The 14,587-nt window shown below is 44.0% G+C and overlaps 1 protein-coding gene across 1 annotated transcript; it reads left to right on the forward strand.

Annotated features, from left to right (window-relative positions):
- Positions 1-967: 967 nt before the first annotated feature.
- On the forward strand, positions 968-12,242 carry MINAR1 (membrane integral NOTCH2 associated receptor 1). Its single transcript, XM_005419589.2, has 3 exons — positions 968-3,325; positions 4,754-5,008; positions 8,535-12,242. Exons 1-3 carry the CDS (start codon positions 1,016-1,018, stop codon positions 8,730-8,732), a joined length of 2,763 nt encoding a protein of 920 aa, XP_005419646.1. The 5' UTR covers positions 968-1,015; the 3' UTR covers positions 8,733-12,242.
- Positions 12,243-14,587: the final 2,345 nt, after the last annotated feature.

Raw genomic sequence — 14,587 nt, forward strand, 5'->3', positions numbered from 1 at the left:
AGGGGTTTATATTCTCCCCAAGATGTTTGCTAGTGTTAGCTGTGCTTGTTCAAGCTATTCCTGTTATCCACATAAATGTGAAGCTTTTGCTCTTCACCTCTGCCCTGTCATTTTGGGATGGTGAATGGAAATGCACTTCTAGGCTTCACTGGGAGCACATCACTGAAGAGGATGTTCTCTGTCCTTGATATTTCTCTGTCTTCAAATCCATCCTGATTGGCAGCCAGCCCTCTAGCATCTGCTGGATAGGTTTCAAGGTTCAGTAAGATTTATTTTTTTTTAACTCCTTCTGTTCTTTGCTAGATTTTGAACTTTAGAGTCCAGTTGGGGCCCACACACACTTTTCATGTGGGACCTGGCAAATTTTCCATTCCTGAAAAGGTATTTCTGGAAAAAAATATCTGGTCAAAGTATCCAAAGGAGATAATTCAGAGCAGAGGAGAAAATAATGGTTTAAAGTAAGCAAGATGGCAATTATGTTCTCAGATAACTTCTAAAAACCTGTCAGAAGTTTATTGACAGAAAATCTTCTTCAGAGCCATTTGCATTCAGATATGAAAATATGTCATGGTGCAGTAGATCAGCCCTGGTTAGGCTAGGACTGAAATGATTGCAGACAAATTGATGCTTAAACTGTGCTTTGAACCTATCACGAGTTGGTAAAAAATTCCGTGCAGGCTATTGTCTATCTGCCATTAGTTCAGCCTCCCCAACGCTTCTTCTGTTTATTCACTTGGTTGCTTTAGTAGACATTGGCATAAAGGAGCCTTCTTGGATAAAACCCCGATTCCATTTAAGTATCGATTTATTGGATGCTAGGATTGCAGCCTGAAGCTCAGGACATGAGGATGGGTTATAAAAGCAAGCCCTGGATGGCATGGTTAGGGAGCCAGGCCCCATCTCTGGCTGAGTTGCAAGGCCCTGGGTATTACTTGTGGGTGACTTACAATCTTTTTTGTGTTGCTGTAGAAGTGGAACGTGGTTTCCAGGCTAAACGGCAAAATACGCTTAAGCCATGGAGTCCAACCAGGAATCCTCACTCTTCCTGGTGAAGATATTGGAGGAGCTGGACACAAAGCAGAATACTGTTTCTTACCAGGATCTCTGCAAGTCCCTGTGTGCAAGGTTTGATTTATCCCAGTTGGCCAAGCTTAGAAGCGTGCTGTTTTACACTGCTTGCCTGGATCCTAATTTCCCAGCGACTTTGTTCAAAGACAAAATGAGATGCACTGTAAACAATCAGCAATCAAAGAAAATCATGGTTGCAGCAGATATAGTAACAATATTCAACCTCATACAAATGAACGGGGGAGTGGCCAAGGAGAAGCTCCCAGTTGCAAGGCACAAAGTGAAGAAGAAGGAGTCCTTCGAGTCCTGCAGGTCTGACACAGAGATCTGCAACATGGCAGACTGTGTGCCGGACTGCGTGCCCAACTGTGAGCTCAACGACCAGGACTTTAACCGGGGCTTTCCAGTCAGAAGGTCTTCAAAATGCAGAAAGATGGACTGCAAAGACTGCCAGCAGTTCGTCCCCTCGTCAGAACCCAACTTCTTGCTTGGTGTTAATAAGGACATGAAGGGCCGGGCTGCCTCTCTGGACAGGCTGCAGGCACTGGCATCCTACTCCATTGCCACGTCCCCACCATGTGAGATGCAGAGTACCTACTTCCCCATGAACATTGAAAATGAATCTATTTCAGACCAGGATTCCTTGCCCATAAGTGCAGGCCTAAAAGAAACTTTCATTTCAAATGACGAGCCGTTCATGATGCAGTCGTGTGTCCAGAAAAGAAATATATTCAAAGAAGATTTTCATAATCTGATTACAATATCTCCCAACTTAATACCATCCAACAAAACACCAGAAGATGGACACAGAGAGCCTCAGAGCAGGAAAGAAAGCTCTAAGCAGACTTTCTTCAACCATAGCTTTGAAATGCCATACAGCAGCCAGTACTTGAATCCAATTTATTCTCCTATACCGGACAAAAGGCGAGTGAAGCATGAAAGTTTAGATGATCTTCAAGCTTCAACATATTTTGGCCCAACTACTGTTCTTGGACCACAGGAAACCAAAAAGTGGACTGGAAAGCCAACCAAGCAAACTGCCTGGCCAGCTAAAAGCTGGAGTTTAAATACTGAGGAGGTCCCTGACTTTGAACGCTCATTTTTTAATAGGAAGCAGTCTGAAGAGAAACCACGATACCAGAGTTCGAGCAACCCGTCTCCAAACTTTCCTTCAGTTGACAGGCATCAGTCCTACCTAAATGCAAAGGATCAGCAACCAATTATGCAGGCAAACTATGCTGTGAAACCCAATGGGCATAAACCTAAGGAAATTCCTTCCATTCTAGATGTGGAGAAACACGAGCCAGTCAAAAAGTTTAAGGATAAAAGCATTAACTGTACTTCTGTGCAGATCTTAAGCATTGACAGGACCATGAGTGTTGGGACACAAACGGAGCAGCAGGTTCTGGAGCACAAGAAGTGCAAGGATTTGTGTGCAGCAGGCCAAGCCAAGTACGGCGAGCGGCACTCTCTGAAGCAGTCAGATGACGACTCTGAGATCGTGAGTGATGACATCAGTGACATTTTCAGGTTTTTGGATGACATGAGTATCAGCGGGTCCACAGGAGTGATGCAGTCCTCGTGCTACAACAGCACTGGCTCCTTGTCTCAGATGCATAAATCAGACTGTGAGAGCTCACCTGAGCACAATTTGACTAAGATCTCCAATGCGAGTGCCTGTAACAAACTGGATAAAGTGGTCAGGGCAGATGTCAGTAACGCAGATGATGAACTGAAAACGAGTGTCTGCAAATTAGTCTTGAGGATCGGTGAAATAGAGAAGAAACTGGAATCTCTCTCAGGTGTCCGAGAAGAAATCTCTCAAGTCCTGGGAAAATTAAGCAAGCTGGATCAAAAAATCCAGCAGCCAGAGAAGGTCAGTGTACAAATAGATCTCAACTCTTTGACGAGCGATGCCGCGTCAGATGAGAGCAACTCCCCGCAGATATTTCAGTGCCACAATACTCCTCATGGAGGCAAACTGGAGAATAATCCAGAATGGTGCTGTTCAGATGCCAGTGGAAGTAATAGTGAGAGTCTTCGAGTAAAAGCCTTAAAAAAAAGTTTGTTTACTAGGAGATCATCAAGATCACTTACAGAAGAAAACAGTGCGACCGAATCCAAAATAGCAAGTATTTCAAACTCTCCCCGAGACTGGAGAGCTATTACTTACACCAACCAAGTTGGCATTACAGAGGAGGAGGTGAAAGAGAGAGATGGAGGAGAAAATAAGGACTGGCACAGGAAGTCTAAAGAGGTAATTTCAACTTTAACTCACATAATAAATGCTTAAAAATAATGTGGTTATGAATGCCTTCCACAGTCATCACAAGCCTCGGGGTATGACAATGCTTTGCCTTGCCATGTTATGCCTGCCTTTATTGTTATCATAATTGAGTGATTTTGTACCTGTAGGTTCTTGCTTGGCAGCTGCAAAATGGCCAAGTTGCTTCTCAAAATCTTTGCTTTTTTGCAAAGAAAGGGTGGTAATGTGGGTGACATCTTGGGAAGGTGATGCTATTCTTCATCATCTGCAGCAACATAAGGAGGCCTGGTAATTACCTTGGTGGAAAGGGTGTGGGGAAAATTGAAATTGTCTAGTGATTGTTTTAGAAGGGATATTTTGAAATTGAATTGTGATGGCTTTTTTCAGAGAAGTATGTACATATTTAAAAGCCAACAAAATAGATTCATGGATTCAAATCCCTCAAGGAAAGAAACCCTCATATGTGTGCTGTGAGATGCTCACTTTAGTTATGTTCTCTCTATCTGACTTTCATGGTCATTTAAATGAGTCTTAAACCTCCTGTTGTGGAACTGCAGCGTAGTTGTGCTCTTGGTTTGGCTGGGCAGAAAACCCTGCCCATGCTCCCAGCAGCTTCCCTGTGCCCCCTTCAGTGTCCCCATGGATGTCCTTGGGGCTCTGGGTGCTGCTCTGTGAGACTGCATGGGGTGGGTGCTTGTTCCTGTTTGGGGAGGGGGTCCTGCAGCCCCTTGTCAGGCTTGCTGTGCCTTCTGCAATGGGGTGTGAGGGCAGAGAAGGGTTGAGAACAAAGAGGAAGAGGTTTGGTGGAAAGAGGTATGCTTGGGTGAACAAGAAACCACAAACCATGGGTTATTGCTAGACTGCAGAGGGGGAGGAAGGCCATCCTTAGTCAGCCCAAACCTTGGCTTTTGTGTACATTGCTTTGCTTAGGATGACATGCTGATTTTGAGACTCCCTCCCACACTCCTTCAGTGGCCTGGGGCTGACACTGGATGGTACCATGGATGCTGCAGTGTCAGGCTGGGGGCATCCCTGAAGAATAATTCATGTTAGGATTTGATCTGGAAACAGAAACCTGGAAGCCTCTTGTGTCTCTCAGCTTTTGCAGATCAGCTGGGCTTCTCTGGATGTCAGGGCCATTTTCAGAATATTTTTTTGATCTCTGAACAGCACAAACCCTAAATTTCTTCTGCTATGTCAGCATTGTGTTCGTGTTGGAGTTGTGTCTGTAAAATACCTCAATACCTCTTTGGTTTGTGAGAAGAAGGTGGGCAAATGGATGAAGGCCATCCAAAACCTTTATCCTAGCTGATCTATTTTTTATCATATGGTGCTTCTGAAAGGAATATCTCTGTCTTTTGTGTTTAACTCCCTCATAGTCTTGTTTTTTCTCTCAAATTCTTTTAAACCCTATTGCAGGCAGACAGGCAATATGAAATCCCACAGCCACATAGACTCTCTAAACAGCCAAAAGACGCTTTCTTGATTGAACAAGTCTTTAGTCCTCATCCCTACCCTGCATCACTCAAGTCACACATGAAAAGCAACCCTCTCTACACAGACATGAGGTTGACAGAGCTGGCTGAAGTGAAACGTGCCCAGCCATCATGGACCATAGAGGAATACACGAGGAATTCGGGGGATAAAGGCAAGATTGCAGCCTTGGATCTACAAGTGAGTCTCATTTGTTTAATTTGAATGGCTTGATTGCAAATGGATGTTGCCAGAATATGTATTTAAGAAGGGATTTGGATAGCTCAGGAAAGAGCTGTGGATTGTTGAGCCTCTAATCTTGCTGATCCCTATCCATCCTGGCCAGGGACAATGAAGAATGTGAATGTTTTGTTTCTGAATTGTGATCCTTGACAGGCTGATGCTCCCAGCTTATTCTGCAATGGCGAGACATCTTCTGAGCCATTGTGGCTTTAGTAGCTCTAAAGAAGAGTTGGGGAATAAGGGAGTGCAGAGGTGAGCTGGTCCCTAACTGCAGCAAGGCAGAGTGGTGCAGGAGCTGGGACTGCTGCCTTTTCCTCTGACTCTGAATTATTCACAGGGAATTGCAATGTTAGGTTTGGGTTTTTTTTCCATTTTACTAGGAACACAAGACATCAAATACTTGTAGAAGATGTTCAATACCATGACTGGTTTTGAAACACGTCACTGTGGAAGCTTTGAAGTGGCTGTTGGAAACCAGCCAGGCAACTAATGCTGTGTCTAGTTCGCATTTTGGTTCAGCTTGGAAGTGTGCAGGCTCTTGTGCAACAAGCAGAGGAGACACATTCAAATTTTGCATTCATGTTTTCCCAACACGAAATCACAAACCTGACATAAAATAAGCACCCACATTGGATACCCTGTGTAGTCTGATAAACACAACACATCTTTTAGGAAGGAGGGAAGGAAGGTATCTGAGCAGAGGTTTAAAGAGGAGACCCGAAGGATGACATGCAAAATGTGTAAAAACCAAAGAAATGTTGCACTTCTTGGTCTCAAAACCTAAAATGTGTCACACAATGAAATCCACAATGATGTGCAAATAACTGTGTATCCTTTATATGCACTTTGACAGTAGAATGTAGGACCAGTGGGGAGGTCTGGTGCTGACCTCAGGCATTTTGGGTTCTGTGGGCAGCAGTCTGTGGGGTGTGGCTGTGCTCAGGGAGGGAGTCTGCTTGTCTCCACAGCTTGTCTGCCAGGGAAAGCATCATGGAAGAGTCTGAGACTTTGCTGCTCCATGCCAGCCCTCAATGGCTCAGTGCTGAGGTACCTAAGCCAGCTCCAAACCCATCAGACTAATCCCTAGGAAAGCATTAGGATGCTGTGCCTCAGGACCCTGAGCTGGCTGATTTGGATTTGAAACCATCATCCACACAGTGCTGTAGTGCAACTCCCATGAATGTTTGTGCAGGAATTTGTGCACAACAAATTCACCTCCTTGCTTGGCTCATGCAAACTTCCCTGTCCTCACCAGCCCCTGCTCCTTGCTGTGGCTGAAGTGCACTCACAGAGAAACCAAGCAGCACAGGGAGCAGGCTGCATCTTGCCTCAGCTCCCTGCTGCTTTTTGGGTCTTAAAAGCTTTAGATGGCTTACTAAATTCCTAACCCTGGCATTGCAGGCTGTGTGCTAGGGTAGGAATGGGCTGGAAGAAGTTCCTCTGCAGCAGGCAGTCACAAAGCATCACTTACCTGCTGTGTGAGGCAATAAGGGAGGTGATATTTGGAAGCAAAGCCCCTCTGGGAGAAGTGTTCTCCATCTGCTCCTCGTTGGGCTGTTTTGTTCTCTGTAAGCAGCTCTGCATGGCTGTGAGCAAACCAGAGAAATCGGCTTATTGACATCATTTATCTTTAGGATAAAGGTGATAGAAGTTTATTATCTTAGGATAAAGGTGATAGAAGTTTACTGGTTTGATTCTCTCCCTCCAAAAAGATTGTCAGAATTGCGTCTACCCTGCAAAGCCCATGTCTAGACTTTATAATGGAGCTTACTGACAAACTTAAAAAATAGACACAGACTGATGAGTGGTTTTTTTTTCCCAGTGATTAAGTTTATTAGAACTGAAAGTAAATACATTATGCCTTAATGAACATTCCTACGTCTGGCAATGAAATGGGAAAGGAAGCTGATTAACAGTAATGGGCCTTTTTAATAATGCATCTTCCTTCTGAAGTAGTTAAAAGGTCAATGCCAAGGCAGATGGGTCCAAAACTGCAATTTCCTTGAAGCATACTATTGCTATCTTTGGGGTTTTTCTACCTTTGTTTACTTAAAATTTCTCCTGGAGCCTGACAAGTCTGCTGGGTTTTCCTCCAAAAAAAGAAACTGCAAAACTAGTCAGGCCCAAAGCTTGTCCCAGGTGTGGGCTCCGTGTGAGATTCATTGCTTTGCTTTGTGTGTGATGATCCACTGGGATCAAACAGTATCAGGCTATTTTCTGATGCCTTTAGAGATGAGATTGCTGCCTTTTTTCACAAGGCTGAAACAGGTCGTTCAAAGCCATAAAGATACAATCACAGGTGTGGCTGATGGCCTCTGTTTCAGCATCCTAACACTATCATAGAGGTGTCCATTAAATGATCATAAAACCATTGCTCAGTCACCAATGTTTATTTTTGAGATAGCTATAGAATCACTTCTTTTAGTAGTTCTTTACATAAAACAAATGCTGCTATCAGGAAAAGCAAAGTTTCAACCAGTAGCTCGTGGCCACAAAATCTGAATTAGTCAATTAAAGGCTAAAGGATTAGTCAAATCCGTCTCAAGTCAGCGGGAGTTTCTTTGCAGAGTCCAACAAACTTTGGATCAGGACTGTTACAAGCACAGAAATAGTGTCTGTTAGGGTATTCTAACTGTAATATTTTTATATGGAATTTTTTTTTTTAAATGGGCTTTTGGAGCCTCAGATAAAGGAGACAGCTTTGGGGAAATGCTGTCATTTTTCAAAATGGTCTTCTTGCTTTACTCCTTTCTGCTGATAAGTTCAATATTATGTGTAGAGCTTGAGTTTCTCCAGTTTTCCTCTTTTTTTCCTCTAAAACAGAGGTTAAAGGGGAGAAAAAACAAGCAAGGCTGAAATGGAAAGCTTTAAGAGCTCATAAATACTTAGGAACAAAAAGCTGTAAGACATAAAAAATAAGTAATTCAGATGGAAATACTGATGAAGTTCTGCAGGCTGCCTGTCTCCCCAGGCAATGCCATTCCAGAGGAGGGGTCTGTAAATTGCCCCTGCAGCAGGGCTGGGTGCTGGATGCCCTGCAAGCAAATTGTGGTGACAAAATTAGGGTTAGCTTTATAAAATGTAGTGCATGAGGAGCATATATTAAGAACCTTTCCCATCAGCTGAGCTTTAATAATTTAAAAATTATTAACAGTAACAGGCCGGCACTTGCTGACACCTCTGCTGTCGAGCAGATTAAAGGGATCTTATTTAAATGCCAGCCAAGATGACGAAGTTTCCGGTAAATCAGAGGTACGTGAGGGATTTTGGAGCAGAATCTTACTGTTGCAAGAGCCTATTTTTGCAGTATTTTTTTACCACTTTCATCAGCTTGGGACCAGGAGATGAAGGGGTGTGAAAAGTGTCAATAACCCACTTTATCCTGACAGCAGATCCAGGTGCAGTTGGATACATCTGCTTTGCTCGCTTATTTTATTAATGACAGACCCCAATCAATTAACAACCGTTTCCTTTTGATTTTTAGACTCAAGAATCTTTAAACCCAAACAACTTAGAGTACTGGATGGAAGACATTTACACTCCCGGCTACGATTCCTTGCTGAAACGGAAAGAAGCCGAGTTCAGGAGGGCAAAGGTTTGCAAGATCGCTGCTCTGATCGCGGCGGCCGCTTGCACGGTAATCCTGGTCATCGTGGTGCCCATCTGCACCATGAAATCCTGAGCCTGGGCACATCCCTGTGACCCCCAGCCACCTGGGGCTCGGATAGCTCACGCTGTGTGACAAATGGCTGCTGGCAAAACTGTGAGGAGTTCGCTAAGGGACGATGCTCTGAGGATATCCCGGTGGAGAATGGAGGTGGACCGCAGAACAAGTAGAGATACATTTTTGGAAAAGTCTTATTTTAAATAACAGACTGTGTGGTGGAGTTAATGGGAACTCGGTTCGATTTTTATGCATTTTTAAAAGTGCAATATTTTTTTTTTTCCTAAAGGAATGGTATAATGTTTTACAGAATCAGAGACTGATGAGAATCCAGGCAAGAGAGGAAAGCTGTCTGAGATATGTTGAGGTGTGGGTACATGGAGGTAGCACTGTATAGAAGGGAATGTTCTATATGCATCACATTGAGGAGCTAGGGAAGTCTTAACAGCTCTCTACAGTGTTGAAAACTCTGAATGTATTGTATTTATTTTATAGTATTTATGTATTTCATGATCATTTGTTCGAAAGCAGACTGTGTAGCTGTGAACAAAGTTCATTCCTACGTTCAGATTAAAAAGGGCTCTTTCTATTTGGTCTTGCCCTAAGACCCACTCTATCATCACTGAGTACTTAGTTAAGTGCAATGTGCTGCAGACCAAAAAGATTATGTTTTAAAGCAATCACAAGAGGTTTTAGTTACTTCTGTTGAATAACATTTGCATAGAGCTGGCAAACTTGCCTTGCCAAAAGGGTATTCTTTACCTCTGCAGACAGTGAAATTGTCTCAATTTCACTCCTGCCAGCAAACAAAGCTGGCAAATCAAAGCAACGCTCTGTTAAAGTTCTTGGAAATGTAATCTGAACAGTTACAATTTTTTTTTCCCACAAAGTCTTTGTGCCTTTTTTTAGACTCTAGGTTAAATAGAACTGTTTAATTTTTTGCTATTTTAAGCCCATACCATAAATCACAGCGTAATGGGTACTAATGGAGGTCTTTTTCCTGCAAGCCTTCTATACAGTTCCGAGTGCTCCTCAAGCAGCAGGGCTGGTGGTCACTGAGCACTTACATTAAGGGCACAATTTCTCAGCACTGGCAGAAACTTGCTGCTGGTGCAATGCATTCAGCACAGGGAGATCTCTTGCTTCCCTCTTGCTAATGTATTTAAGAATGATGGTTGAATCTACTGGACAGCAAGCAGTCTATCCCATGGGAAATGTCCATTTGATGCTTTATCCCAAATGCAAATAGCAGGTTCGATGGAATTCTCAGGCTGGGACAGAAATTGCCTGTCATGGTTAGTGAAAGCAAAAAACCCAGACAGTATTACTCTTCTGTCAAGTATAGAAAAAAAGAAAAAAAAAAAGGATTTTCAGGAAATAGTGTGATCTTGCTGGTCCTCCAAGGGGAAGGAGATTCTTTTAGTGAATGCTCTTTATGTAGGGTAATTTTGGTTTCTTCAGAGGCAGCCTCCCTACACAATGACACAGCAGCTAAGTAAGCACTGGATGCTCCTTCCTCTGGCTCTCTGGGATGTGCTGCACTCACTGTTTCTGACTGGTTTAAAAAAAGTATTGAGGCAAGGGTGTGTGGGAGGTGAAGGCTTTGTTGTGACTTTAGATGCGTGTCAGTTCTTTCCTGCAGTTGGAGAGCTGTTTATGTGCTGCTCACGTGCTGTGCTTTATTTAGGGATAGGTGATTCCTGAGACTGTTGATCTATCAGGAAAATAACTGTAAGCACAGGGTTGGATGTCCCATCAGCAAACAGAGAACAAGAACAGGCCCACAGACAAAACCTGTGCCTGCCTGGCCTGAATCCTGACCCAAATTCTCTGACTTTGGCCCATTCATAATACTAAGCTAATTTCTCTTTCCTCCCAGATGCTGCAGGATGGAGTCGCAGCAGGGAGGGAGCAATTCACACTGTCTATTTTAGGCTGCCTTTGGTTGTGGTGTGATTCAGAGCACCCGAGCCCAGGAGCTCAGGATCTGTGCGTAGTAAATGTAGGCAGGTAGAGAAACCTCTGGGGACAATTCAGAGCTGCCAGCAAGATATCTAATATTAGACATGGGAAAAACACTCTGGAGGACACTGCTCTGCAGTTTACCTCATGCACAATTTAAGTTGATTGTCTATGTAGAAAAAGCTATTCCTGGTTCCAGGTAATGTCAGGAAGCCCTCTGACAGCCCTCCCTGGCTGCTGGAGGGAGCAGTGTGGGGGCGCAGGGTCAATCCCCCATCTGCCCACACCAGCAGTGACAAGGCCCTTGGAGGGGCAGGAGGAGTGGGGACAGACCCCCTGCCCTCTCCAGCCCCTCTGGCCCTGCTGCCCCCAGCCCCAAATCAGCAGCCCTTTCACCAGGGCATCTCAGTAATCTGATTTTAGAAAATATCAGCCTAAGGGGAGGCATGAGATGCCTGTGGGAGGTGTTACTGATCACAGGGTTTATCTGTGCAACTCATCCAGCTGGCACCAGATAAGTCTTTGCATTAGAGATGCCCAAAATCCTGGGAAGGGTCTGCAGGTTATGGAGCTGTGGGTGATGTGAAGCTGGACCAACCCAAGCACTCAACATCCCAAACATCCAAGCTGCCTCCTCATTTACTGAGGTGCTTTTGCCCATCCTTACTTTGCACAAGCAGCCAGCAGCACCCACTCCATTGGCTTCCTTACACACCAGACTGTGGTTGGTCAAGGGTTCCCTCCAGGAGCCTGAGGGGAGCTGGGAGAGCAGAGCCTGGCTCCCTGCTCCACAAACACCTCTGTGAGCCACTGCCTGCCATCTCCTCCACTCCTGGCAGCTCCTTGGCACCCCTGGGATGTGTATCCCACGCCATTCCCAGTGGGATTTGCATCTGGCACAGAGCCCTTTAGAAAACAGGCAAGGAGATGGAGCTTTGGGATGCTGCTGCTGCTGGAGGAGAGCAGCCAGGGAAGGAGGAAGCTTGCACAGAGAGTACAAACTGGGTGAAATCCTGACATATTAACCTGCAAGAATATTGTGATCCACCTTGTGAACCAGTTACCAACTAGAATACACTGTATACCATATGATAGACTTTTGTATAAAAAAAAGAAATTAAAGCTATAGGTACATTGTAATCCTTGGTGTGATTGAAAAAGTGTCCTAGATTGTATAACTTAATTAAAATTATGATGAGCATATTGAACTGTTTTTCGTATTTATGCCTTATAAACTTGATATATTACACATGATAAAATGAAACTGCAAAAACTATAAGAAAAGATATTCCATTTTGGGGGCAAATTCCATTTTGCTTTTCCTAAAAATAAGAGTGCTGCTTTAAATGAGCTTAATAAATCATGTGTGCAGAAGAGCAAGAGTAGGATATGTCCCCAAATGACTTTTTAGGATTTTTTTTTTAATGGGGCTTTGGTTAATGTACTATGTAATAATTTTATTTTATAATGTTACTGTACAATGTTGCCTTTTGGTTCATTTAAATATAACACCAAATAAACTTGAAAATTACAGTGTCCTAAGTTTTAATGAAACAGTTATAATAATTTATTACTCCATTGCTTTTCCTGTTTTTTTTTTTTCCCCAGGGACATCAAGATAGCCATGGGATGTGAGTGTCTCAGTGTTAGATAACTAAGCAGCCTATCTAGTTCTTGGCAGAATTGCTAATGGATTTCTAACTTGTGAAATAATAAGATGGCAGAAGATAATGAAAAATGAGTTTGTTTGGTCTCTTTTAAAAGCTCCTTTGCATCACATTGTTTGGGCTTCTGGAAGATTAGCTCTTGACACTAATCATATTTCATTTGATAGGTTATTTCATGCCTGAGTTTTGCCATATTAACTGTTTTAACAAGGTCATGACTAATATTTTGGTACCTCTTTAACGTACATGTTTATGCAACCCCTGTCCCTTTTATGTCAGTACTATAGATAAGTGTTTATAATCACCTGTGAACAGGCTGCCAGTTTATTTAGGGTCCCTGTATGAATTTAATTTGCTGCGTGCTAGTTGTTAATTGCAAAATCAGGTTGTCTTAAAATTCCAGGTATTGAAACAGAGGTAGAGCTGAACCTACCACTGTCAGAGGTTACAGAGGGCAGCTGGGGAAGAGGACTCATAAACAATGGGCAGTGACATAAGAGCACAGTGATGCGAGGTCCTGAATTCCTCCTCTCTGCTGCACAAACATGAAAACACCGTGATGTGAGGTCCTGATTTCCTTCTCTCTGCTGCACAAACACCTTCAATGCGTTGGTTTTGTAGTTTTGGTCAGGATGGGGAATGCTGAGTGCTCTCTGCAGGGCCAGACCAGCAGCTCCCACCTTGGGTGCTCACGTGTTGTGAGTCAGGCTGCAACCACAGGACCTCATGGAGGGCTTGTCAGTCACAATTTGGTGCTGGTTTCAGTTTTGGAGATAGTTTTGCATTCATTTGCACCAATGGTTTATCATGGGTTTGCATCAATTTCAGGTTTTTCTCTCGTACCCATCAAGTCCAGAAGCTTACAAGCAGGAGTGCCCTTTCGATTTTTAGATTACAGCATGAATCCAGGAGCAGGAACATTCATAAAAATGCTAAGTGGGACCAGGCTCATGCCAAAAAATCCTAAGCACTCTGGCACAGCCTTCCTCAGCCACGAAGCTGTGAATACTGGATATATAGATCTCATCTGGGTCATCACTGTGCTGGAAGATGGAGCAGCTGCCAGGTTTCTGTCTGCTGGATGGAGCCACTGAGTCTCAAGGTAGAAGAAAACTCCTACACACAATGTTGTATTGGCAACCAAGGCCCAGCCCCAGGAGCTCAGTGCTGCTTTGAATATGTCACAGCAATCGATTGTGCTGGTTGAATAAATCCTTGGTTTCACATCGAGCTCTGGTGAATGGCTCTGGCTGTTGCACAAAGAAGTCACAAGCAGAATATTGGATCTCAGGGCCAAACATTTCCTTTTGAGGAGCTCCTGTGTCTCCATCCAATTGCATCTGCAAACAGAAGAAGAGAAAGCAGGCAGTGCCCTGTCTGTAGCAGTGCGCTCCTACTGAAAGGAAAGGTCAGTTGTGTTGGTGTGCACTTTGGGAAAAGCCAAACACCTGGGCAAGTAATTGTGGAGATGAGGTAATTTTTAAATTTCATTTTTTCCTTGCTGTCTTTTCAGGAAAGGACATTCTATCTTGTAAAGTGCTGCTCTTCTAGTGGTTCTCCAGCAAACTTGGCTACTTTGGATGACTTCTGAGACACTGGATAACTTGGTATCTTGTAGGCTGTTACCTGAATCTACCACATTCACTTAGATACTGGAACAAAATCTTCAAACAAGGAAGAAGTGGGCTGTCAGCAGCCAAACTCCTCCCATGAGTAAGTTCCCTGTGGTTTTATTTATGTTCAATACAGTACAAACTATGTGCAGGAGGGGGCAAGAAGCTCTTCCAGAAGCAACAGTACATCCACAGCTTCCCAACAGCCACAGACTGAGATTTTCAAGGGAGAGCAGATCATGGCCTTAGAGGAGCCCAGCCCAAGAAATCAGCTGTGCTTGGACTGTGCATGGCACCACAAGGCGCTGCTGGTCCTGGTGGGGCAGCAGGGGATGGTGGGGAGATGTGCAAAGCACTTTCTGGATCAGGGAAGTTTTCTACAAGGCATAGCACAGTGCAGGGTTGAGGAAATGGTGGGTGTCTGCAGACATGGTTGCTGCTGAGGCTGAAAGCTTTTAGAAATGAGGAGCATTGTGGCAGCAATCGCCCTCCCCCAGTCCTGCTCCTCCCTGCCCTCCTGCACCCTGGACCTGTGGATTTTGGGATATTGCTCTGAGGCACTAAGCAGGTCTCTGAACCTACAGTGAAGGCTCAGATCTTGCCTTTTCTCAAAGTTTACCAGATTTCCTCA

The sequence above is a fragment of the Geospiza fortis genome, unplaced genomic scaffold, assembly GCF_000277835.1.
Source record: "Geospiza fortis unplaced genomic scaffold, GeoFor_1.0 scaffold171, whole genome shotgun sequence".
Taxonomy (NCBI): domain Eukaryota; kingdom Metazoa; phylum Chordata; class Aves; order Passeriformes; family Thraupidae; genus Geospiza; species Geospiza fortis.